This window comes from Sphaerodactylus townsendi, linkage group LG04 (assembly GCF_021028975.2).
Source record: "Sphaerodactylus townsendi isolate TG3544 linkage group LG04, MPM_Stown_v2.3, whole genome shotgun sequence".
Taxonomy (NCBI): domain Eukaryota; kingdom Metazoa; phylum Chordata; class Lepidosauria; order Squamata; family Sphaerodactylidae; genus Sphaerodactylus; species Sphaerodactylus townsendi.
The window spans coordinates 140,926,258-140,950,985 of NC_059428.1; the positions used below are offsets into that span (position 1 = coordinate 140,926,258).

Consider the following 24,728-nt stretch of genomic DNA (forward strand, 5'->3'; position numbering starts at 1 on the left):
TCGACGTCCTACTGGAGACAAACGTGGCTAGCCTCTGAAATTGTAGGTTGATTTGCGTCAAGCCTATATTCTTTGCAGGAACTGTGTCAATCATTCAAAAGTGTCATTTGGGTGACATTACTAATTTGGCCTCGTTTTGCAAAAGCCTTAAATTGGTGGTGTAAAACATGCACAGCTGGGGCCACATCTGGCTCCTTAAGCTGAGGCAGGTGGGGGGGGGGAGGGGATTGCCTCAGCTCACTCGTGATAAGCCCTCTCTAGGCAGCCATCCTACCCTGTTGGGGGATTGCCAGTCCAGCCCCCTCTGGCTTCCTACTTTTGATGTACTTGAAGAACTGTTCATTTCTGGTCTTGACGTTCACAGCCATGCGTCCCTCATAACCCTTTTTTGCCTCCCTTACAGCTAACTTGCTTCTCTTTTGCCACCATTTGTGTTCCTTCTCATATTCTTCATCAGTTAAGTTGGACTTCCATTTTCTCAAAGACATCTTCTTTTTTCTGATAATTTCCTCACCTCCCTTGTTAACCATGGTGGCTTTCTGAAGAAAGTTCTTTGGAACTCTCAGCCCCACCTGCCTCACAAGGTGTCTGTTGTGGGGGGGGGGGGGAGGAAGGAAAGGAGATTATAAGCCCCTTTGAGTCTCCTTACAGGAGAGAAAGGTGGGATATGGATCCAAACTCCCTCCTTCCTTCCTTCCTTCCTTCCTTCCTTCCTTCCTTCCTTCCTTCCTTCCTTCCTTCCTTCCTTCCTTCCTTCCTTCCTTCCTTCCTTCCTTCCTTCCTTCCTTCCTTCCTTCCTTCCTTCCTTCCCTTCCCCTTCCCTTCCTTCCTTCTTCCTTTCCTTCCCTTCCTTCGCTTCACCAGCTTCCTTCCTTCCTTCCTTCCTTCCTTCCTTCCTTCCTTCCTTCCTTCCTTCCTTCCTTCCTTCCTTCCTTCCTTCCTTCCTTCCTTCCTTCCTTCCTTCGGGAATGTGCAAAGAGTCCGTTTCAGTTCTAGTATCAGTATTTGAAACAAATTGATGTGGTAGCATGTGGGTAGGCAACGCGTGGGTGGAGTGTGTGTGCAGTGATTGAAGCTACGTCACTGGTTGGCAGCTGTATTTTGACTTTTGTAAAAAAAAAATCCTGTGCACACCTTGAGGTATTCAGGCCTGATTCGAACTCCTGTTCATGTTTATGGCTGAAGAAGGAACAAGAAAATCTAGCTTTGCACTATGCCTTTTATTTGTCTTTGCAAAATAATGTATTGCCAACACTAGCATTTATTTATTTGTTCTTTGATAGGTGCGCATTGGGATGAGAAACTATTTACTTCTGAAATTTTTGTGCTGTTGGTCGTTACTTCAGTTACTGTATAGATTTTCCTGTTGTGGTAGATCTGTCAGTCTATTACAGCAGCTACTCCCCCCCCCCCAAAAGGAAGGTAACTCCGTGTCACCCAGTTCATTGGATTTACAAAACTTATCCTTTACAAGGTTACAAATGGTAATAAATTGTAAACTGTGTTGAAGCTCCTTGTTACGGGGTTGCAGCCACATGGATAATAGTTTCTTGCTCTTAAACTGATTTCTGGTTCACCTTTTTTCCTATTCAGTGGTTTGCAGTTGACTCATGTTAATGGGATCACAGAACAAGTAATTGAAGCTTTTTAAAAACAGGCACATTATTTGTATATTCAAGGTGCTGTCAAAATCTGTTACCTGTGTTCTATTTAGGGAGCAACATAAGCTACTAGGGTGAGGAGAGGAAGCAACCTGGAGGTGGGGTGGGAGGGTATACTGGCAGAGCCAAATGAGGTAATGTCTCATTCTGCAGGTAAACAAGCTGGGAAATTGCTGTTGGCTGTTGTCGTGTTTCTTCAGACCAGCACTGGCCACTGATTCGATACTGATCCGTCTTTTTATTTTATTTCTTCATCCATTTCTCATTTCCTCCCTTTATTGCTCACAACAACCCTGTGAGGTAGGCTAGCCAAGAATGTGTGACTGGCTGAAGGTCCCCCAGCAAGCTTCCATGGCAGAGTGGGGGATTCGCAGCTGGGTCTCCCATATCCTAGTATGACTCAAGCTCCAGTGGCTGTCCACCGGCACTGATACCTTTAAAGTCAGAACAACACTGTCCAAACAATACAATGAGTTTTCAGTCGCTTGCAATTCAGGTAATATAAAGACTGATTTAGGGCATGGTTAGTTATCCTTAAATTCTGGGCTCGCCTGTGTTTCAATCCTGATGACAATAGCCTCACCTGCCGTATTCTTCCCCAACTTCAGGCCTCTAGGTGGTGATCTCTAGTTGAAACAAAGATACTTTCTCTGGGATTCTCTTTGGATTCCCTCCAAATGTTATCTGCTTCTGAAATGGAGCATTGCCCTTTTAAGAAAATCATAGAGACACCCTGCCCGAGCCGCAGCTTCCCTGAAGCCAAGCCTCAGAGCCTGTGGGGAAAGGAAAAGATGAGGGAGTGAGGGGGCCTGTAAGACGGAGCTGTTCCGCTGGGATTTTTTGTAGGTCAGCCAGTTTTTACCATTGGTTCGTTCGCTTGTCATCTGTTTTGGTTCCGGTTGCGAGGGGGTGGGGTGGGGGGAAAGTAAGTGATATTTTTATGGATGTTTTTGTTTTAGTATTTGCAATGAACAGCTGTTACACGCAATTTAATTTTGTTTGCTGGTTGTTGTTTCGACTTTGTTTCCCTGTGGGGGCCGTGTCTCTGCTGAGTTTGCAAAGTGATCCACTGGCAAACTCGTAATCTGCTTACGCCCAGTTAAAAATGTTGATTTCTTATTAATGTGTTGATACAGTTTTAATTAAACCAATTCAATGTGCAGTTTTCTTCCGTTGACCTCTTGACAGAGATTTAAGATACATCTGGGTGAGAGTGAGGACCAGATTTGTCTGGAGAGGAGTGTATGGACTCTTCCATTTCCACCAATGAGCTGGGTGGGGTAGTGTTCCATTGAGCCATCTGCTGAGATACCTGTGCACAGGTCCTGACACATTTTCTTTGGCTCTTGACACCTGCTCAGGTGTGATGATGATAATAATGTTTTCAACTAGCAGTAAAAGCCCATTTTAAGAGGGAATAAAATGGGCTCTAAATGGGGGGGAGGGTGTGTGGGGGAAGAGGGGCTGTTACTAGTGGCAACACCCCCTTTCTGGCATGGTGCCTTCCCCAGTGCCACCGCATCTCCGGCCTCCCCCCCCCCCCCAACTCACTGGTGGTTTCAGCCGGCGCTCCTTCGGTCACCGGCTAGAGAATGGTGGATCATTTGGGGCAAGTGGGGAGGGCTGTGGGACAATGACGAGTTGTTTGGAGTGGGGGCGTTGTTTGGGGCATGTGGGGAAGGTGTTAGGGCAGTGGTGAGTTGTGTGGGGCAGTGTTAGGTCTCGGACTTTGAATCAACACATGGACTCTGGATTGTTGATCAGCAGCGTTTATTGGAAGGCAACGAGGCACCCCACATGTGAAAAGCCAGTTCTGGAAAACCTGGCTCTTGCTACCCCCTTTATTCTGAAATAACCCCCCCCCTCCCGTTTTCCCAAAGAATGTGAGAAAAGAGTAACTTTGGAGCTGAGGCACCCCAAGGTACCCACTTTGGAGCTGAGGCACCCCAAGGCCCTCTGGGGATAGGGCAGTATATAAAACTAAATAATAAATAAATAAAAATAAGGTCGGGGACAGAGAGATAAAGCCACCTGGTCTCCTGCCCCCACAGAGCAACGGAAATATCCCGTGTCCCATGGCAGCGGAAGGTGTCAAGAGTAAGCCTAGTTATCCACAAAGCTGGTCAAGTCATAAAGGATAGATCAGGGGTAGGGAACCTGCGGCTCTCCAGATGTTCAGAAACTACAATTCCCATCAGCCCCTACCAGCAATTGGCGTACTGACAGGACTGGACAAATTATGGTCTGAATGGAAGGCAGGATTCTGCCAGGATGGAATCAAGGAAAAGAATGTCCCATTACAACAGTGATAACGAATAGGCTGGTTACATATATCTTGTAGCGATTACATTGAGTTAGGAATGCATCTCAATCAACTTGATGCAATCCCTGACAGGCAGGAGTGAGTAGGGAGGGTGGTGGGGCCATGGTGAGTTGTTTGGGGCACATTTCGTCTTTGGGATAGAGGGAGGGGGCTTGGGGAAGGGGGAGAGCGATGGCGGGCCTGGGAAGGAGGGCAGCTTCCTGGCTCTGCTCCACCAAGCTAGTGTTCCTGTTTGGGGCAGAGGAACGGTGTTTTGGGGAAGGGGGAAGGTGCCAATAGATGAGGAGGCTGGCCAGCCTCTCGCTCTGTTTTGATAGTGTTGACAAACCCTGAACCAGCAGGTGCATAGGACAATCCTGTGCGCCCATTGGTTGAGCATTCATCGTTGCGACACTTTGCACGTTAGCGAACTATATAGGGTAAGATTTATATGCCACCCCTCTCCTCGCAGACACGGGGTGACTTCCAACAATTAAATTTATAATCTTTTCAATTAAAACGTTACATCAGAATTAGGAATCAATACGAATTTAAACACATTCTCAGTTCTAACGTGACGATGGCGGTAAAAAAATGTCGGTTGCGAAGGAAAGAAAGTGAGCCCGGTGCAAAGGGGAGGCCAAGACCATACACCTGGTGGAACAGCTCTGTCTGCATCAAATCCCACAGGGCCGTTGTCTCACTGGGCGTAGTGAGGATTCAGATTTATTTTCCAACCTTTCAGGACTTTGCATTTTAATGTCCATATTTTCGAACTGCTACCCCAAAATCAATCCTCATGCCGTCGCTGCTTCTCATCACGTCATTAAAGCTGTCTAGGTCAGGGGTAGGGAACCTGCGGCTCTCCAGATGTTCAGGAACTACAATTCCCATCAGCCCCTACCAGCATGGCCAATTGGCCATGCTGACAGAGGCTGATGGGAATTGTAGTTCCTGAACATCTGGAGAGCCGCAGGTTCCCTACCCCTGGTCTAGGTAAAGGTGCCATGATCTGGAAAGCCCCGGCTCAGTCTCACCAGATCTCAGAGGCCACGCAGGGTTGGCCCTGGTTAGTACTCGGGTGGGAAACCACCAAGTTATCTCTGGGTCGAAGTAGGCAGTGGCAAACCACCTCTGTTTGTTCCTTGCCCTGCTCTGGGTGGCCCCGGCTAGCCTGATCTTGGTGAGATCTTGGAAGCTAAGCAGGGCCATCATTTGGATGGGAGACCACCAAGGAATGGCAGCGTTGCTTTGCAAAAGCAGGCAGTGACAAACCACCCCTGAACAGCTCTTGTCTTGAAAACCCCACAAGGAGTCACTGTAACTGGACTATGACCGAATGGCGGGAAAAAAAGGGTCAATGTTACGTGGACATGTCCCACTAGTCCTCACCATCAACAAAAACTAGCCTCTATCCCTAAATTTATTGTCCCCAAATTTCTCCTAATTCCATTATTGCTTCACTTCATACAATCGACCAGTACGGAAAGAAACTGATTATGACATGAATTCAGCCTTCATTATTGAATAATGGACAGCTAAGTTTACATAAAACAAGCAATGCAACAGCTTCACATGTGTTTATATTTACATCACACAGCAAAACAGTTCAAAGTGAAATGATAAATAAACTTTGCACTTTTCTCTGAGAATTGCCAAGAGGCACAATGAAATCATTGCTGAAAACACTGGGGATGAAAATTTTTGGTGCCATGTTCGCCTGGCACCTGGGATTTGTCGAACCCTGCTTCTCTTGATGGTGGTTGTTCCCATTCTTGAATGGATGGCATCTTAAACTTGTAGTATACGTATTTCCTCGAAGGAACATTCTAAGATTCGAGAGTTGTGTTGTGTTGCTTGTACGCATTGTGTTCTCATTTTTTGTCTCACCTAACCCATTGTTGTGCAACCAGGTTGTTCTAAAACCTGTTTACCTTTATTTGGGGTTCCTTACAAATAGGTTTTGAGAGGGACGCAGAAGGGGAAATGTTATTCCAACTTCATATTCTTGGTGTAGTTACGAAACAAGAAAACTTAGCGTTGCCGTCTTTTGGTGAATCATGAAGGAATATGGGTGCTTGCTTTAGGTTTTTTTAAAAAATTCAACAGAATAATTCACATAATTGATTTTGGGATTTTTTTTTCCTCTTTAGGTCAGAGTTTCCGGTTTCTTCTGTATCTTCCAAGGGGGGAGGAAATGACTCTAGCAGAACTCACTCCGAGTCGGCTGCGCGTGCCGTGTCTTCGTATCCCAGAGACTCGCAAAGGGGAAAAATCATTGACCGTTCCCTGAGGGGTTTGTTTGTTTTGTTTTGGACTCTGGTTTAGAAGGGGGGAAACATGACCACTTCATTGATCAGGCGGCAGATGAAAAACATTGTGAACAATTATTCCGAGGCTGAAATAAAAGTCAGGGAAGCGACTTCCAACGACCCCTGGGGCCCGTCCAGCTCCCTGATGACCGAAATAGCTGACCTGACGTACAACGTGGTGGCCTTCTCTGAAATCATGAGCATGATCTGGAAGCGGCTGAACGACCACGGCAAAAACTGGAGGCACGTTTACAAGGCCTTAACCTTGTTGGATTACCTGATTAAGACTGGGTCGGAACGGGTGGCCCAGCAGTGCAAAGAGAACCTCTTTGCCGTCCAGACGCTGAAGGATTTTCAGTACGTTGACCGAGACGGCAAGGACCAGGGCATCAATGTGCGGGAGAAGTCCAAGCAGCTGGTCTCTCTCCTGAAAGATGATGAGCGGCTCAAGACGGAGAGGGCCCAAGCCCTGAAAACCAAAGAGAGGATGGCCCAGGTTGCCACTGGGCTCGGGAATAACCAGATCACCTTCGGCAGAGGTTCCAGCCAGCCGAACCTGTCCACCAGCTACTCGGAGCAAGAATACGGCAAATCCGGAGGTTCGCCAGCTTCTTACCATGGATGTAAGTACAACTGAGCTAGCAAGCTGGATTTGGGGTGGTGGTGCTTCTGTGCTGTTTTGTGGTCATGGCTGTTCTGACACGTGGGTGGGGATTGAAAAGAAATGGAGATCTTTGGGGTGAGGGGTGGTGAACTTTGAGGGCTGCCCTGCAACAGTGTTAGTTGAGAAACCTCGCAGGATGGTTGTTAGGAGTCAGATGGAAGAAGAAGAAGAGTTGGATTTATATCCCCCCTTTCTCTCCTGTAGGAGACTCAAAAGGGCTTACAAACTCCTTTCCCTTCTCCCCTCACAACAAACACCCTGTGAGGTAGGTGGGGCTGAGAGAGCTCTGAAGAGCTGTGTCTCGCTCAAGGTGACCCAGCTGGCGTGTGTTGGAGTGCACTGGCTAATCTGAAATTCCCCAGATAAGCCTCCACAGCTTAAGTGGCAGAGTGGGGAATCAAACCCGGTTCCTCCAGATTAGACTGTACCTACTCTTAACCACTACGCCACTGCTGCTCCCAGGCAGTGTGCATGCTGTTATTCTGCAGTTGCTCCATTGGTTGCCCATCAGTTACCAGGCTCAATTTAAGGTTCCGGCTGTACCTTACACAGTCCTTCATGGTCTCATATCTGCGGGACCGCCTCTTTCCCTGTTCTCTGCCCCACAGCTTCCCTCTGGGGATGCCGTTCTGCAAATGTACCAAGTCTGCAGCTGACCTTCTCTCTTGCATCCGTTGCCTTGTGGAATGGCATACCCGATGAGGTCAGGAAGAACCAAACTCTCTGCAAGCTATCCAAATTCAAATTCAGAGACCTTTATTAGGCATAAAAAAAACGTCATGTGCCGAAAATTTCCAATGTACAGTTGGAGGAACACTATTGCTCATCTTAAAAATATGGCTGCAGTTTCAGTCATTTCGATATTAGGATTGTTCAGTAACTTAAGACATTTTTGTTTTATCTGAAAGAATCATGAATCCTGTCAGTAGTATAGCAGTCAAATTAGTTCTGATGTTGTTGTATTTCGGGCAATAGAGCAAGACATGAAAAAGTGAATCAGCTACATGAGGGCAAAACCGACGACGACGCTCAGTATGTGGGATATTAAAACAGCGACTTTGAAGTGTGGCTGAGGGAAAAGAGTTACATCTTGCTCTAGTCATGACCCATCTAAGCGTATAGTTAACATGTTGTTCCAAGTAGATAGCAGGACAAGATTTCTGAGGGATAATCCCAAAGTATAATGGGGAGCAAGAGCTTGGCGCTTTGCCCAGAAGAAATTGATATTCCTGATCGAATAATCTGGTCTTGAGACAGTGATAAATCTCCTCCATTGCAGTGAGCCCATGTAGGGACTCCCAGGAGAAACCCAAGGGAAATTTTTTTTTCTTCAATATGGAGCCACCATTTCGAAAGCTGGAGCTCCCGCGTTTCTAACTGGGATAAGCTATCCGAAATGGGGTTATCCGAAAGGTCTTTTTGCACAGATGAAATAGGACTGGACAGTGTTGTTCAGGCAGTAAGCTTTGGGGGAAAGACTGGCAATTGTGCCAAAGTGTAGTTTGTACGGCCTGTTGCTGTAAGTAGGACCATAGAGTTGGAAGAGGCCCCCAAATGCCATCCAGTCCAACCCCCTGCCACGCAGGAAGACACAATCAAACCACTCCAGACAGATCGCCATCCAGCCTCTGTTTACAAACCTCCAAAGAAGGAGACTCTACCACCCTCTGAGGCAGCATATCCCACTGTCCAACAGCCCTGCCTGCCAGGATGTTCTTCCTAATGTTTAGGTGAAATCTCTTTTCCTGCACCTTGAATCCATTACCCCGTGCTTTAGTCTCTGAGGCAGCAGAAAACAAGCTTCCTCCCTCTTCACCATGACATCCCTTCAGATATTTGAACATGGCTGTCTTTCTACTCCTTAACCTTCTCTTCTCCGGACTGAACATTCTTAGCTCCCAAAGTCTCTCCTCGTAAGGCACGGATTCCAGACCTTTGACCATTTTGGTTGCCTTCCTCTGGATCCTTTCCAGAGGAGTAGGTTCCTACTATATAAGCAAGTTCCTACTATGTAATTTTTGCTTTTGTTTAATGAATCTTGTTAGCACCTATGTGGTCCTTCACCTCTGGTTGATTTCCAGATTTCCACAAGGGAAATCCTGTTGTATTGGGTATTAGATGTCCCACTTGGCTGATTGTTTTGACTTATTTGGCATCTGCCTGGAGTCCCAGAGACAAAGGCAGACTGCCAATAATGTAAATGAATAAATAAGGACAGTTCAGGGGGAATCATGTGAAATGGGAACTCCTTGGGTGGAGTTCCCATGCTGAGGGGCTGTCACTCATTTTGCTAGCGAAGCCGTGTGCGGTGTTTTAGCCAGGTATCCGGAGAAGACTTTTTGCTTAAACGGCACCCAACAAAACGCTACGTCAACCAAATTCCTTCAGTAGGAGAAGGGTGGAAACAGCTGAATTAGCGAGTGGTTTAAGTTTCTTAGCTTCTGAGATCGAGCTGGCCTGTTTACATTTAGCATTGTGTGTAAAGGCCGACCTCACTTAGCTTCCGGGACCTGATGAGATTGGGCCATCCTGTTGAGGGGTTTGGCTTGAGTATGCATGTGGTGTCTTTTGTGCATCTCCAGCTTCAAGAAGTGGGCATGATGCTGGTTTGTGGGTTTTTTGGCTTAGTGCCAGTAACTCCATCGGGGCCCCCAAAGTCCTAGGCCCCCGACTGACCAAAGTGTTATAATACCTTGAACAGGGTCATGTAACTGATAATGTTATAAACCCGTGGTGTCAAACTCATTTCATATGAGGGCCAGATATGACATGAATGCGAATTGTTTGGTTGGTCCCAAAGGGGTGAGGTGGCTGCCCTGACTGGCCCCATAACAGCATGGATGGTTGGGAGGGGGGGAGCTGCCTTGAGAGGGCTTACCAGGCCCATGAACCAGCTGAGGCACCCCCCCCCCCCTTATTCTAACCTGGCAAAGGGGGAGTTGTTCGTTTGCCTGATAAGCCGCCTCAAGGGGCTGGATGCGACCCCCTGAGTTGCGTGTTTGACGCTGCTGTTATAAATCTTCAACAGAGATTCAGGGTTCAGGAGCTGCTTGTAAATGGAAACTGGAGCTTTCCTGTCCGCGATGCTATGAAAGAGCCAAGAAGTCTGCCACGAACGATAACTTGCTGAATAATGTTTTTACTTCTTGCCTGGAAAGACCATCTGTTATTAATATCCATTCCTTTTGCAGCCTAATGCCTTTTTAAAAATGCGTGTTACATATTTCTCTTTTCCGTGTGTTACATATTTCTCGTTTCTGCATGTTACATATTTCTCTTTTCCCCACACACACTCTTTGCAGTTCGAGGAAAGCAACGCTCTGGTTTCTGGAAGTGCCTTTTTCCTTCTTGGCTTTCGTTCCTCGTTGGCTTTCATTTCTCACACATTCCGGCAAATTAGTTGCAGGTGAAAACCTCTGCCTGTCATTCCATTTGCATTTCATTTATTAAACTTCTTCCCCTTCCATCCCTGGCCACAGGTGGCCTCTGGCCAGCTTACTATCAGCGAAAACAATACAGAAGATCAACAATTAAAATATAATGGACAATTCCATTTTTTTCTCTTACATAGATGGTGATAAAAACCCTTCAGTTCAGAAATAATAATCAGGAAGGGGCTGTCCTATAAAGATGGCACAATACATTACTACAATTGATAATGGTCCAGTAGACCATGGATGGTGTGTGATCAGGAGGCCAGCAAATTAATGTCATGACAGACAGGTGGACGACCTTGATGAAAAACCTGGCAGAACATCTCTGTCTTACAGGCCCTGCCAAAGTGGACAAGGTCCCACAGGGCCCTGGTGCCAGTAGACTAAGAGTTCCCCCAGGCTGGAGCCAGGGTGGAAAAGCCCCAGTTCCGGTCGAAGCCAGCTTGATGACCTTTGGGCCAGGGACAGTCAGGGGGTTCCTATCTGAAGAACAGAGAGACTAGCAGGCAGCGTGGTGGGCATGGGGTCCCTAAGGCATGAGTGTCTCAAACTGCGCAAGGCCTTAAAAGTTAAGACTAGCAACTTGAACATGACCTGGAATAGGATCAGCAACCAACGCAACTGATGCAAGATGGGAGTGATATGCTCTCTCAGTGAATCCCCAGTTCTGCGGATTGGACCAGCTTTAACTTCCGGATCAGGCTCAAGGGAAGGCCCACGTGAAGCGAGTTACAGTAGTTTAGTCTGGATGGATCACAGTGCATAGATCACAGTGGCCACATCAGTGTGGGAGAGACGGGGCCAACTGCCTAGCCTGGGAAAATGACACTGTAGCTGCGTGCGTGATTTGGGCCTCCACCGATGAGGAGGACTCTTAAGATTGGGCTTTTGACAGAGGGTGTGGTTCTTAAATCCACCCTGTCAAAACGAGGCAGCTGGAAGCCCCAGGCATCTCCTGCCAGTCCAGCCTCTATCTTAGATGGATTTAACTTCTTCCTACTCTTCCTCATCCAACCAGCCACGGCCTCCAAACAGAGTTTCCGAGCATCCGGAGCAGCGGCTGGCTGACCCTCCATCAACAGGAAAAACTGAGTGTCATCAGCGTATTAGTGACTGTCCAGCCCAAAACTCTGAACCGGGTGTGCTTATAGATGTTGCTTATAGATGTCGAACATCATCGAGGAAAGAAGCGATCAAAGGCCAAAATATAGGATTGGTGTAGAGATACTACTGGAGTGCTGGTGGTTTGGGAAGGACGGAATTACTTTTGATATTTCTTGCTCTGAAATGGAGGGTTAGGCTTACGACGCATCTGAAAAGGACTCGAAGAGGTTCTTCTTTGCCAAGGAAGAATTAGCAAAGGCCAAACTAAATTAGAATCTCAGTTTACGCCACTATTTTAGCCTCAGTTTTTCCCTTCATCCTTGTAACGATACAAGAGGCAGCAAGACAGATCAGGGGTGAATTCAATAATTAAAATCCAGGTATGGTCCATAGTCAAACACACTGAGCACTCAGACCCAGAGTGCCAGTGACTACTCTCAAGAGTTGCACACAAGTTGCTAGTTGACCTTTTTATCTTGATCAGGAACAGGTACGGAGTCACCCAGGGACAGATTCAATTCGTCAATAGCTGAGCAGCCTACGTGGCTATCAGCCCATACCTTGTAGTGACTTGAGAATTGATAATAAATCTGCAAAGATTGTCATGCCCTTATATAAAACAGTGGTGAGACCGCACTGTTCAGTTCTGGTCACCACATCTCAAAAAGGATATCAAGGAGATAAAAAAAGGGCAGAGAAGGGCAACGAGGATGATTGAGGGACTGGAGCACCTTCCCTATGAGGAGAGGCTGCAGCGTTTGGGACTCTTTAGTTTGGAGAGGAGACTCTGGGGGGGGGGGATAGGATTGAAGTCTATAAAATTATGCATGGGGTAGAAAATGTCGACAGAGAATTTTTTCTCTGTTTCTCAACAATACTAGAACCAGGAAGCATATATTGAAAATGCTGGGGGGAAGAATTAGGACTAACAAAAAGAAACATTTCTTCACACAACGCGTGGTTGGTGTTTGGAATATGCTGCCACAGGAGGTGGTGATGGCCATTAACCTGAATAGCTTTCAAAGGGGTTTGGACAGATTGATGGAGGAGAAGTCGATCTATGGCAGGGGTAGGGAACCTGCGGCTCTCCAGATGTTCAGGAACTACAAGGAACTGATCTATGGCAGGGGCTGATGGGAATTGTACGGCTCTCCTGAACCCGTTTCTAGGAGAGCTGCTAGGTTCCCTACTCCCCTGAATCTAGAGGGGCTACCAATCTTGGGAATGCCAGTCCTTGAGTCCTGAGATTGCAAGTGCCTTTGCAGACCAGGTGCTTGGGAGCATCAGCAGCTGGAGCAGCAGAAGGCCATGGCTTTCACATCCTGCGTGTGAGCTCCCAAAGGCATCTGGTGGGCCATTGTGAGTAGCAGAGTGCTGGACTAGACAGACTCCGATCTGATCTAGCAGGCTCTTTCTTATGTTCTTATGAGGTCACATGTAGAGGTTGGCTGATACTGGGCTACCTACTGTTTACTATGGCGCCGTTCCTTCACTTCTCCTTGAGCCCATCTTTCTGGCATTCCTGGGGGTAAGACTGGTACTGCAGCGCTTCTTATCGGCTTTGGCGCCCTGGTTGTGAGACTGAGGGCTTGGCATGGTGACGTGGGTCTGAGATCCCTCCCCTACACCTTTTAGGTCTTCCTATTAATAGAAAGGAGCAGCAGTGGCATAGTGGTTAAGAGCAGGTGTGCTCTAATATGGAGAACTGGGTTTGATTCCCCACTCTACCACTTGAATTGTACAGGCTTATCAAGGGAACTAGATTAGCTTGTGCACTCCAACACACTCCAGCTGGGTGTCCTTGGGCTAGTCACTGCTCTTTGGACTTCTCTCAGCCCCACCTACCTCACAGGGTGTTTGTTGTGAGGGGGGGAAGGGAAAGGAGGTTGTAAGCTCCTTTGAGTCTCCTTACAGGAGAGAAAGAGGGGGCAGGGTATGAATCCAAACTCTTCTTCTTCCTGTAGCACCCAAGGGCTGGGGCTGGCTTCCCTGGCTCTCCCTCTTCCTCATCCAAGCTGGTGTTGGCAGACAGACTGTCTCTTCCTCTGGATGACGTTACCACGCAGCATCTATCTGGGCAGAAGAAGGAGCTTTTGGATTTGTACCCTGCTTTTCTCAGCTGTTAAGGAGTCTCAAAGCAGCTTACAAACTCCTTTCCCTTCCTCTCCCCACAGCAGACACCTCGGGAGGCAGGTGGGGCTGAGAGAGTTTTGAGAGAACTGTGACTAGCCCAAGGTCATCCAGCAGGCTTCATGTGGAGGAGCAGGGAATCAAACCCAGTTCTCCAGATTAGAGTTCACTGCTCCTAACCTCTGCAAGTCTTGGGGCAGAGAACTTCTCCCTTCTCCAGGATCCGAGTCCGATACAGCTTTAAAGACCAGCAAAGTTTCCATGTTTTCAGAGTCAAAACTGTTCATTTGATACCACCAGAAGGGAGCTTTGACCTTCAACCAGATACCTGGAGAGTCTTGTGGATCATTAAGGTGCTGCTGGACTCGAATCTTGCTCTTCTTTCGCAGACCAGCATGGCCACCCAGTGAAACCCACTTCCAGACTTTCCTGCCTTAGGGTAGCCTCGGGGGCGGGGTCTCCAGGAGGATAATTTAAGGCATAGGTGTCCAACTCGTGGCCCTCCAGATGTTATGGACTACAGTTCCCATCATCTCCTGCCAGTATGATGTTGGCAGGGGATGATGGGAACTGTAGTCCATAACATCCGGAAGGCCGCGAGTTTGACACCTGTGATTTAAGGTTTCCAGCATCCTTCCAAAGGCACACCTACGTGGCATGGAGCTGCAGCTATAAAATAGCAGGCCTGTGTTGAGGCTCCCCCCTTACTGCAGTATTGAGGAATGGTTAGCTGTGGTGTGATGTCCTTGGGTCATGGGAATTGTGTCTCTGCCTGGATTGTCTGACTGAGGCAGAAGAAGTCAGGATGTGAGGGCATCATGACTGTGTGACAAAAAGCTGCCCTTTTTTGGTTGGAACCCTTCACGGAGACCCAGCTGACTGTCTGTTTCCGTTTTACATTCCTGGGGATAAATTGCCCTGTAGCTTTGATAAGAGTATCTGCAGCCTTTGTGCGAGGCATCTGTAAGAACCACAGATATGCAAAAGTGCCTAAGCCTTGTCAAAAGAAAGGAAATCCTCTTTCAGACAGGGCCTGCAGGAAACTGCCTGCCTGAGGAAGTCCCGCAAAACTAAATTGATTCAAGAGGGCTCTTCTACACAGGCGGAAAATTGCTAAACGATTCACAAAGCTGCTTAGATAAATAACTAGAGACTGTGGACAACAGTAGGGGCAAGCACCACCTATTTTTATTCAGTAAATTGTAGGTTCGGGTTTTAAGGATCTGAATATTTTTGGTAGAGATGAAGAAAGCTTCGGGCTCCCAAGTCTAAATGGATTTGGGGAACGGTGGCGGTAGCAGAATGTTCAGTTGAAGTTCTTGCCCCCCCTCCCCCCAGCTGAAAAAGCCACATCATGTTTGGCTTCTTCTTGAATACCAAGGCTGTTCATTCGCCTGTTGGATTTTTTACATCAGTAGATTAAAAAACCTGAAACAAGCCAATAAGGGTAGTCTACTGGGTATGCTTACTGAAACTAGGCTCCTGCTATGGAACTTTGCATCGTTTCCGGCACAGGTGTCAAACTCAGGCCCTTCAGGTGTTCATGGACCACGATTCCCATCAGCCCATGCCAGCAGGGCCAATTGGCCATGCTAGCAGGGGCTGCTGGGAATCGTAGTCCATGAACATCTGGAGGGCCTGAGTTTGATACCTGTCATGTTTATTCTGTAGCCTTTACTTCAGATCTCTGGTTGGTTCTACAACCCTAACCTTATTTCAGGTTACAACCCTAACCTTATAACCTTATTAACCTTATTTCAGCTGAACGCCCATCCTGTCACTTTGACTCGCTTGGTGTAATCCGCATTGAGTCCAAGTGAGAAAAGTGGACTATAAACAGTGAAAATAAAGAAAAGTAGCTTCAGAGGACAGCTGGGTTGGTCTGCAGTAGAAAAGCTAGATTCAAGTCCTCAGAGAGCAGCAGGATTTTGGAGGTTTAAGCTGTTGTCAAAGCGTCCTTCTCTCGAAAGCTCATGCCCATAAAACTCTTGTTGGAAATCACTTAAGTGAGATTTCTGCTCTTCTGTGTAAAGAGCATTTTGAAAAGAACCAGATTCTAGTCTAGATATCTGAGCGAAACCTCCCTCATCAGATATCTGGACTCCCTCATCATATATATATATATATAGCGGAAGTTGGGAATGTCGATTTTTCCCAGCTATTAGGTCTCGAACCTTAAGCCAATAAGCAGACTCTGTGTTGTTTAACTGATAAGCATTTACTGATAAGCTCAGAGCACCAAAGCTTGGCAAAGCCAGTTCTGGGGAATCCGGCCTTTGCCACCCCCTTTATTCCTGTTGTCAGTCCTCCCTCTCGTTTTCCCAAGAAGTATTGAAAGAGTCTGTGGAGCAGAGGCATCCCAAGGTCGGCGACAGATAGTGATAGAGAGCCACCTGGCTTCCTGCCCCCACAAGACAACGGAAACAATCCAGTATCTTGTGGGACCAAGGAGTCAGAGGGGAACTAGTTATCTACAAATCATGTGAAGCCATAAAATTAAAATCAAGGAAAGACTGTCCCAAATGACATAAAGCAGGCTGGTTACATATATCTTGTAGCAGTATTGATGTATTGCAAGCAGTATTGCAAGCAGTTACATTTATTTAGGAATGCATCTCAGTCACCTAGATTGCATCCCCTGGAGCAGCCAGCGTTCAGCAAGAGTAAAAACCAAGGAGCAGTATTTTGGCTGCAGCAGACCCCTCCCTCAGTGATAGGGTTTCTGAATCCCAGATCTTTTTTTTTTTTAAGAACTCAAAGCAGAAACAAGTAATGGGTCAGAGGTCAAAATTGGATCTATCCAGTACCATCTTACATAAACATCTGAGTTAACTGTCATGTGCTATGGAATAAAAGTCGCATTGTGTAGCAGTCTTACGAAGGCAGCCCCCCTTTACACTCAATCCTCGCAAACAAAGCGTTTTGCTGATACGGCTGTTATAACCGAAGAATTTTAAAAGGGGTGTGTGTGTGTGTGGAATCAGCGGCAAGGCTAGCTTTATTCAGTGACCCGAATCTTGTGCTGTGATGGTGTGATGATAGGACATGGTAGAGGGTTGGATGCATTTGTATTCCCTCCTTCTTTGTAAGACATCTTCATTTTATCTTATACTGAAACACACAGACATTTAAATGGGGGGGGGGGGGCAGATGTAAAAGGAAACTTGACTGTATTGCCTTGCTGAAACTGAGTTGCAGCAGTATTTGGGTTGTATAACTTTATGGCGCAATCCTGTGCGTGTTTACTCAGAAGTAAGTCACACATTTAGTAGAACCGGCTCCATTGTGCGTATAGAGTTGTACCCTTCCGTGGCAGCGGCTGGGGGACCGTGGAGGAGTCTTACATCCTCAGATTAATCCACCTCATAGAACATGAGCCCACCTGGATCCTACCAGTGGTCTCGTACAGCAGCAAGCTAGTTCCTCTGGAGGGCAAAAAACAGGACAGAGAGGCTGAGGCCTTCCCCTGATAAGAACATCAGACGAGCCCTGCTGGATCAGGCCAGTGAGGGTCCATCTAGTCCAGCATGCTGTGCGCAGTGGTTAAGAGCAGATACATTCTAATTTGGAGGAACTGGGTTTGATTTCCCGCTCTTCTGCTTGAGCTGTGGAGGCTTATTTAGTGAACTAGACTAGCTTGTGCACTCCAACACATGCCAGCTGGGTGACCTTGGGCTCGTCACAGTTCTTCGGTGCTCTCTTAGCCCCACCTACCTAACAGGGTGTTTGTTGTGGGGGAGGGGGAGGGAAAGGAGATTGACAGCCCCTTTGAGTCTCCTTTCAAAAGAGAAAGGAGGGATATAAATCCAAACTCCTCTTCTTCTTCTTCTAAAACTAATCCAGTGTGCTGAAGCTGCTGGGTTGACTTCCAGATTCCCTCTGTGTCAGAATCTCCCTGGCCTCTTTGCTGTGCTTTTGGGCTTCTGATGTGTAGGTGTTTTGATTGTGTCAAAACGGGAAGCAGCAGCCTCCCTGTCTTCCGCCTGGCTGCAGGGCACATCCTCGTTTTGGAGGAAGGGAAAGTTTGGCTGGGTTTCCAAGGCTGGCTTTCCAGCAGTGGTCAAACGCACATGTTCTCTCTCTGTGTTTCCCCGCAGCCACATCGCCTCGAGTGTCTTCTGAACTGGAGCAGGCCCGGCCACAGACGAGCGGGGAGGAAGAACTGCAGCTGCAGCTTGCCCTAGCCATGAGCAGAGAGGTTGCGGAGCAGGTTAGTGTTTTTGCAGATGGCAACCAGCCTGAAGACATTCCTCACTGGGTGGATGGGGGGCTTCGGGGGAGGAGCCAACCTGGGCTTGACGTTTTCTCTTCTTATGAAACGATGTCTGCTGAAGCAACAGGCACATGGGAGAAGCAACAGGCACATGACTTCCGTGGTGGAATGATTGGCTGATGTGGCAATAAGCAGTTTTGGAGAATCTGGAGAACCGGGTTTGAGCGGCAGAGTCTTGTCTGGTGAACCGGATGTGTTTCTGCACTCCTACGTTCCTGCTGGGTGACCTTGGGCCAGTCACAGTTTTCTCAGAACTCTCTCAGCCCCACCTGCCTCACAAGGTGTCTGTTGTGGGGACAGGAAGGGAAAGAAGTTGGTAAGCTTCCTTGAGTCCCTTTACAGCCCTGTCTGTTAGGCCTCTTCTGCAAGTGCAGAATAATGCAGTTTCAATCCACTTTCACAATTGTTTGCAAGTGGATTTTGCTGTTCCGCGCAGCTGCGAAGTACATCGAAAGTGGATTCCTTCCACACATGCAGAATAACGCAGTTTCACAATTGTTTGCAATCCACTTTCACAATTGTTTGCAAGTGGATTTTGCTATTCCGCACAGTAAAATCCAACTACAAAATGCATTGAAAGCGGATTGAAAATACAATATTCTGCACGTGCGGAAGGGGCCAACTTCTCCATCTTTGTATATGACAGAGAAAAGAAAGAGAGACTTATTCTGTGGAAATAATGCAATCACTTGTTTAAGTGAAGAAGAAACTGGGATTACTGTGCCAGTCTAGTTCTCAGTGCAGGCAATTAAACGTTACCTCTGGGAGCGTGGCTGATTTTAAGTCCTTTATTAATAAGAAAGAAAAATCCTCTTGAGCTGAAAATTCTAATATTGATATGGGAGATGTCAGCAAACGAAGGGAGGTCTAGGGCAGGGGTCTGCAACCTGCGGCTCTCCAGTTGTTCATGGACTACAATTCCCATCAGCCCCTGCCAGCACGACCAATTGGCCATGCTGGCAGAGGCTGATGGGATTTGTAGTCCATGAACATCTGGAGAGCCGCAGGTTGGCAGATCCCTGGTCTAGGTCAAAGTGCGGAAGCCATATCACTGGGCTTGGGGAAGGGGTCGGGCTTGCATTTGTACACTTGCTTTGGCCATGTTGCAGAAAGAGGCTGTGTGTTATGTCAGGCAGGTTTTTCTCCATGGTGGCACCCACATTTTGTGATGTCTTCCCAAATGAGATCAGCCTTCAGTCGATCTGCTGTTTTCATTGCCACACAAAGAGACTTGAAAGGTTGTTCCAGAAGCGAACTTGTGACGTTGCTGCTGCTTCGAGATGGGCTATACCTGATTTTTTAGACTGAGCACAAATGGGTTGGATTCCTCATTTAGACTCATAGAATTGTAGAGTCGGAATAGACCCCCAGTGGCCACCCAGCCCAGCCTTCTGCCACGCAGGAAGACAAAATCAAAGCCCTCCCCTCCCAACAGATAATCATCCAGCCTCTGTTGAAAAACCTCCAAAGAAGGAAACTCCACCACACTTTGAGGCAGCAGATTCTGGTGTATTTCTCCATTTACGCTCTGCAATTTTTCATCGTTTCTGTGGGTCATTTGGGTTCTGCACCAGTTGCCTTATTAAGCTTCCCATTTGTTTTTTGGACCTAGACAATGATGGACTTTGCACAAGAAGGGAATGGATTTGAGACTTTGAAAGCACTTTGAAAATGAAACCGGCATCTGCTTTGAAATAATTTTATCTTTTGCATTTTTTTTTGTCGTGAAAACAAGCCTGGTTTCCTTTCGCTCTTATGAAAATAGACATTTGGCGGGTGACAAACGGTAACAATTGCGTGGATTTTGGTCGCTTTTCCAGGAGGAGCGCCTTCGGCGTGGTGATGACCTGAGATTGCAGATGGCATTGGAGGAAAGTCGCAGAGATACAGTAAAAAAACCCAAAAAGAAAGAGGTAGGCCCAGGTCAGGGCGTGAGAGGAATCCCATTTTTGCAGAGAAAGGGGAGTGTAAACTGGAAATGCCCCTTGGGATGATTGTTCTTGGGATATCCCCACTGTGTGTCAAATATGTGTGTGTGAGAGAGAAAAAGAGGCAAAGTCATTAAAATCTCTTCTGTGCTGAGATAAAGGCCCAAACAAGCAAAATAAGGACATGCAAAAGAATAAAACATTGCATGTTCTCCTCCCGCCCCGCCTTAAGTGGTTGGAGAATAATAGAGATCTTGCTGCAATTCCTTTTTTTAAAAAAAAACCCTTCTCTTCTGCAGCATACAACTCTGTTGGATCTCATGGACGCCCTGCCCTCTTCGGCCCCAGCCCCCCAGAAAGCACAGCCATGGGGGCCAGCAACCGAAACAAACCAAACAGACCCCTGGGGGGGCCCTGCAGCCAGCAATGCCTCCTCAGACCCATGGCAATCATTTGGTAAGCACATATATTTGTATGTAGAAGGATCTCCTCCTGTTTCTTCAATAGATGTGGTTTTCCAGTTCTGTCTATCGCTAGCCTATGTCTGTCTGTCTGTCTGACTCTATCATCTTTCTGTCTATCATCTATCTGTCTATTGTTTGTCTCTATCATCTATTCATCTATCTGTCTCTGTCTGTCTGTCTGTCTGTCTGTCTGTCTATCGTTTGTCTCTATCATCTATCCGTCTATCATCTATCTGTCTCTATCCTATGTCTGCTTATCTGTCTCTATCATCTGTCTGTCCATCATCTATCTGTCTCTATCTTCTGTCCATCTATCGTCTATCTGTGTTTATCATCTTCCTCCCTCCCTGCCTCCATGTCTGTCTGTCTGTCTGTACAGTTTTTACCTGTACAAATCCTAAGGATGCTTTCCTGGGAGTAAAGGCCCAAGAAGGATTCTGCTTAGATCTGGCCTCTTAAGCTTAGTTTTTTTGATTGCAGTATTTCTTGGCACCAGCCTTTGGTGCTTTCCGACTGTTTTCTTCAGTACAGTTTCCAAACCAGTGTTCCGGTGCTGACCGACTTGAGCATTCCCTTGCTTCGACTCCGCTTTGCTGGAGGGACTTTCCGCGGCCCTGCCAGAATTGTGGGTCATGTATCTGCCAGAAATATCCCAAGGCAGATAGAAACTTAGCAGGATAGTGTGGTATAGTGGTTGGAAATTGGAATGCCAGTCCAACTGACCTGGCTTCAGATCCTTGCTTTGCCTTGAATCTTATTTGGGTAATGATCGGATGGGCACTGTCTTTCTGCCTGACCTATTTCCCGTAGTTGTCATGAGGATTAAAAGAAAGAAGGCATGTGTCCTTGAACAAGACTCAGAAGAAGAATTGCTTAATTAATTTGTCTACCGCATTTGTACCCCACCTTTCCCTTCAGCTCCAAAGCAGCTTACAGCGTTCTCCCCTTTCTCCATTTCATTGCCACAACAGCCCTGCGAAGTAGGTTAGGCTAAGAGCACATGCAGCTAGGCCCATGTTAGGCTTCTATGACAGAGTGGGAAATTGAACCCTGGTCGCCGTTTAACCACTACAGAGTGCTGACTGACTCTCTCTAATTAATACTACATGGATGATAGCCAGACTTAATTTGGTGCCAGGAGCAAAGAAAAACGGAGAGGCAGACTGCTTATAGCTGTATGGTTTTTAATTGTCTGACTGCTGTTTGCTTAAGAACATAAGAAAGAGCCTGCTGGATCAGATCAGCGTCCATCTATTTCAGCATTCTGCTACTCACAGTGGCCCACCAGATGCCTTTGGGAGCTCAAATGCAGGATGTGAAAGCAGTGGCCTGCTGCTGCTGCTGCTGCTGCTCCCAAGCACCTGGTCTGCTAAGGCATTTGCAACCTCAGATCAAGGAGGATCCAGATTGGTAGCCATAAATCGACTTCTCCTCCACCAATCTGTCCAAGCCACTTTTAAAACTATCCAGGTTAGTGGCCATCACCACCTCCTGTGGCAGCATATTCCAAACAAGAAATGTTTCCTTTGATTAGTCCTAATTCTTCCCCCCAGCATTTTCAATGTATGCCCCCGGTTCTGCACTGTGAAAGAGATAAAAATTTCTCTCTGTCGACATTTTCTACCCCATCTAATTGTATAGACTTCGATCATATCCCCCCCTCAGACGTCTCCTCTCCAAATTAAAGAGTCCCAAACGCTTCAGCCTCTCCTCATAAGGAAGGTGCTCCAGTCCCTCAATCACCCTCATTGCCGTTCCCCTTTGGAAGGTTTTTTTTCATCCTTTTGTTTTTTTCCCTTGAGGCAGTTGTGACTATCAAGCACCCTTTTGCCTGGGACACAAAATGGCTGACTCATCTTAGTCAGGGGGTGTGAAATCTTAGCTTTCAACTGGGCTGTGTTACATATGAAGCCACTGTAGTCAGCCAAAGCAGGCCTCTTGGGCACGTTGCTATAATTAGTAGAGCTACAGCAGTTGGGTTTTTTTAAATGTCGGTTGTGTTAATTCAGGGGGTTATTTAATCAGTTTAATGTTGATATGGGTCTGGGGTTTTTGTTTTGCTTGGCAGCATAATATAAGTTTAACTTAAGTCCCTCACGAGCTGCATTTAATGCTCTCAGGCTCTGGTATCGACTAAAACTTTATTTAGAATGCCTTTAAGCGTGAGTTCTGTTCTCCTGGATGGTGTAGGCCAGGGGTAGGGAACCTTTAACACTCAAAGAGCCATTTGGACCCGTTTTCCATGGGAGCCGCAAATAATTGGAGCCGCAAATCATTTTTGACATTTAAAATAAAGATAACACTGTATATATTGGGTTTTTTTACCTTTACTCCGGTCATTCTGAGAAGTGCATGGATGCATCCGCCCTGCTGTTTGCAGGGCGGGCAAGGATGGGGCCGGCGGCTCGGCTTGTGGAGCCGCAGTGCAAGGGCAGAAGAGCCACATGCAGCTCTCGAGCCGCAGGTTCCCTACCCCTGGTGTAGGCCATCTTGTTTGGGATTATTCTCCATCAATCAAGGAGGCAGGAAATATACTTTGGTCACTTCCTGTAGGCTGGTCCTAGCCATCTTGCCCCTGTATCTTTCCTGCCTCGTCAGGGAGTGCAGCAAATTCAACCGGCTCTTTGCTTATTGATAGGCTTCGTGTCCTTTGGATCCCAAAAACTCCTTTCTGTGTCTGTGAGAGTTTGTAATCTTTTTTCCTTGTAACTCTGTGTCTGTGGTCCCTGCCCGCCTTGTGTTTCCCTCTTCCCGCCAAAAAAGCCTTCCCTTCAGCTGCTATGGCGTCGGCCCCATTTTCTCCTCACAAGGAGGGATTCTGCCGCTCGGCAGCGGAGAACACGGAGGGCAGTGACCAGGTCTGCCAGTGGAGCCTCCCGCTCTCCCCCGCGCAGCCGTGGGGCTGAGAGGGAAGTGCGCACCGGCTGGTCCCAGGGCAGCCGTGGGGCTAGCCAGCGGGCCTTTTCATCATCGCCCTCTCGGCGCGCAGGTCGGCACGCATGCTCGAACAGCCCCTGTATAGGGTGCCAGGGAGCGTCTGGTCCTAAAAAATATTGCCTGCATTTGTTGTTTTATAAGCCTACAATCCTCAGAGAAATATGAATCAATAGGTGTTCCTCAATGAGGGCCTGCTTTGGCTGGTACTGCTAAAGCGTCTACCAACTTTTCGGCGAGAGTTTCAAATTTACCAATACACTCAGCAGGTGAGGAGGGTGACAATAGAGCATGTCTAAGTGACAGCATGCAGGGACCATGTAACAAAGAATCTGTTTTGAGTTTAGTTGCCTTATTCCAACTGATTTTGTATGGTAGAGAAATTGGATTATTGCCACCATTAATGTTCGATGCACAAGTGGACAATTGCAATACAAGTGGCATGTGATCACTCCAAACTTGAGGGGAGACCACAGCCTTATCAATAAAATTAAAACAAGATTGTGATACTAAAAAATAATCTATAACGCTATTACCACGGCGCGAGATATAAGTAAAATCAGCCATATCTTTGAGCTGAACCAATCCATTTAAAATAATTAGGTCAAAATGAAGACAACATTTGACCATATTTTCACCAGCATGGTTAAAGATGGCATCTGCTGAAAGTCTAGGGGCAGAGAAGTGCCATGGCAGGGACTCAGCTTCTAGGCCAGTCGAAGAGATAAGTTTAGACTCATCTTTACCAATTCTGGCATTGAAGTCTCCTGCCAGCAACAACCTGTCAGGCTTATATTTGTGAAGGATATCAGCAACATAATTTTGAAACCCGAACCATAGCTGATCATTCTCTAAAACCTCTGGGCAAGGAAGGAAGTATACATTTATAATTAATAGGGTACAAAACTCCCCACATATCAGTAGCGACGGTGCCCGCTGCTCAAAAGGGGGAAGGTCCTTGATAGTAAACATAAGATTTGTAGAAGTGAGTATAGCAAGGCCAGATTTAAAGCTCCCTTTTGAGTGACTCTTAAAGGCAGTAAGATGGTAAGTATTGAACCCTGGAAGATGTGGAGGAGCAAGTGACCAGGTTTCTTGGAACATAATTATGTTAAACTTGGCTAAAAGATTGCAGAAATCAGTATCCTGGAATTTATTGTACCAACCAGCGATGTTCCGAGACATAATGCTTAAACAACAATCAGATAGTCAATCAAGTCCAGTAACTTGATTTAAGGAGCCACTGACGTCTTCATAGACGCATCCATTAGACCCACTATTAAAAACTTGAAGATGTGGACCAGAGATGGGGTAAGTTGAGTTGGAAATGGGTCCATGACTCTCATTGATTACTGGAGAGAGGTTGGTATGATTGGACTTATCTCCCGTAACAATGGACAAAAGTTCCTGGGCCCATGAGGGGCCTGTCGTTTGTATGGAGTTATATATGTCTCTGAAAGCATGAGGGTCAAGGTCGCATTCTACACCATTATTCAAAGAATCAGTGTCCAACGCTAAGCGG

General features: G+C 47.0%; 1 protein-coding gene across 2 annotated transcripts in view; it reads left to right on the forward strand.

The window, feature by feature from the left end:
• The window catches only part of EPN2 (epsin 2), a 57,429-nt gene that overhangs the window by 9,476 nt on the left and 23,225 nt on the right, over positions 1–24,728 (forward strand). Inside the window, exons 2-5 of one of the 2 annotated variants that reach the window (XM_048492407.1) lie at positions 6,117–6,898; positions 17,705–17,817; positions 19,701–19,793; positions 20,108–20,264. In XM_048492407.1, coding sequence (XP_048348364.1) covers positions 6,304–6,898; positions 17,705–17,817; positions 19,701–19,793; positions 20,108–20,264 — 958 coding nt within the window. In that variant the 5' untranslated portion in view covers positions 6,117–6,303. The remainder of the gene's footprint in view (positions 1–6,116; positions 6,899–17,704; positions 17,818–19,700; positions 19,794–20,107; positions 20,265–24,728) is intronic. The other variant, XM_048492408.1, reaches the window with a different exon arrangement.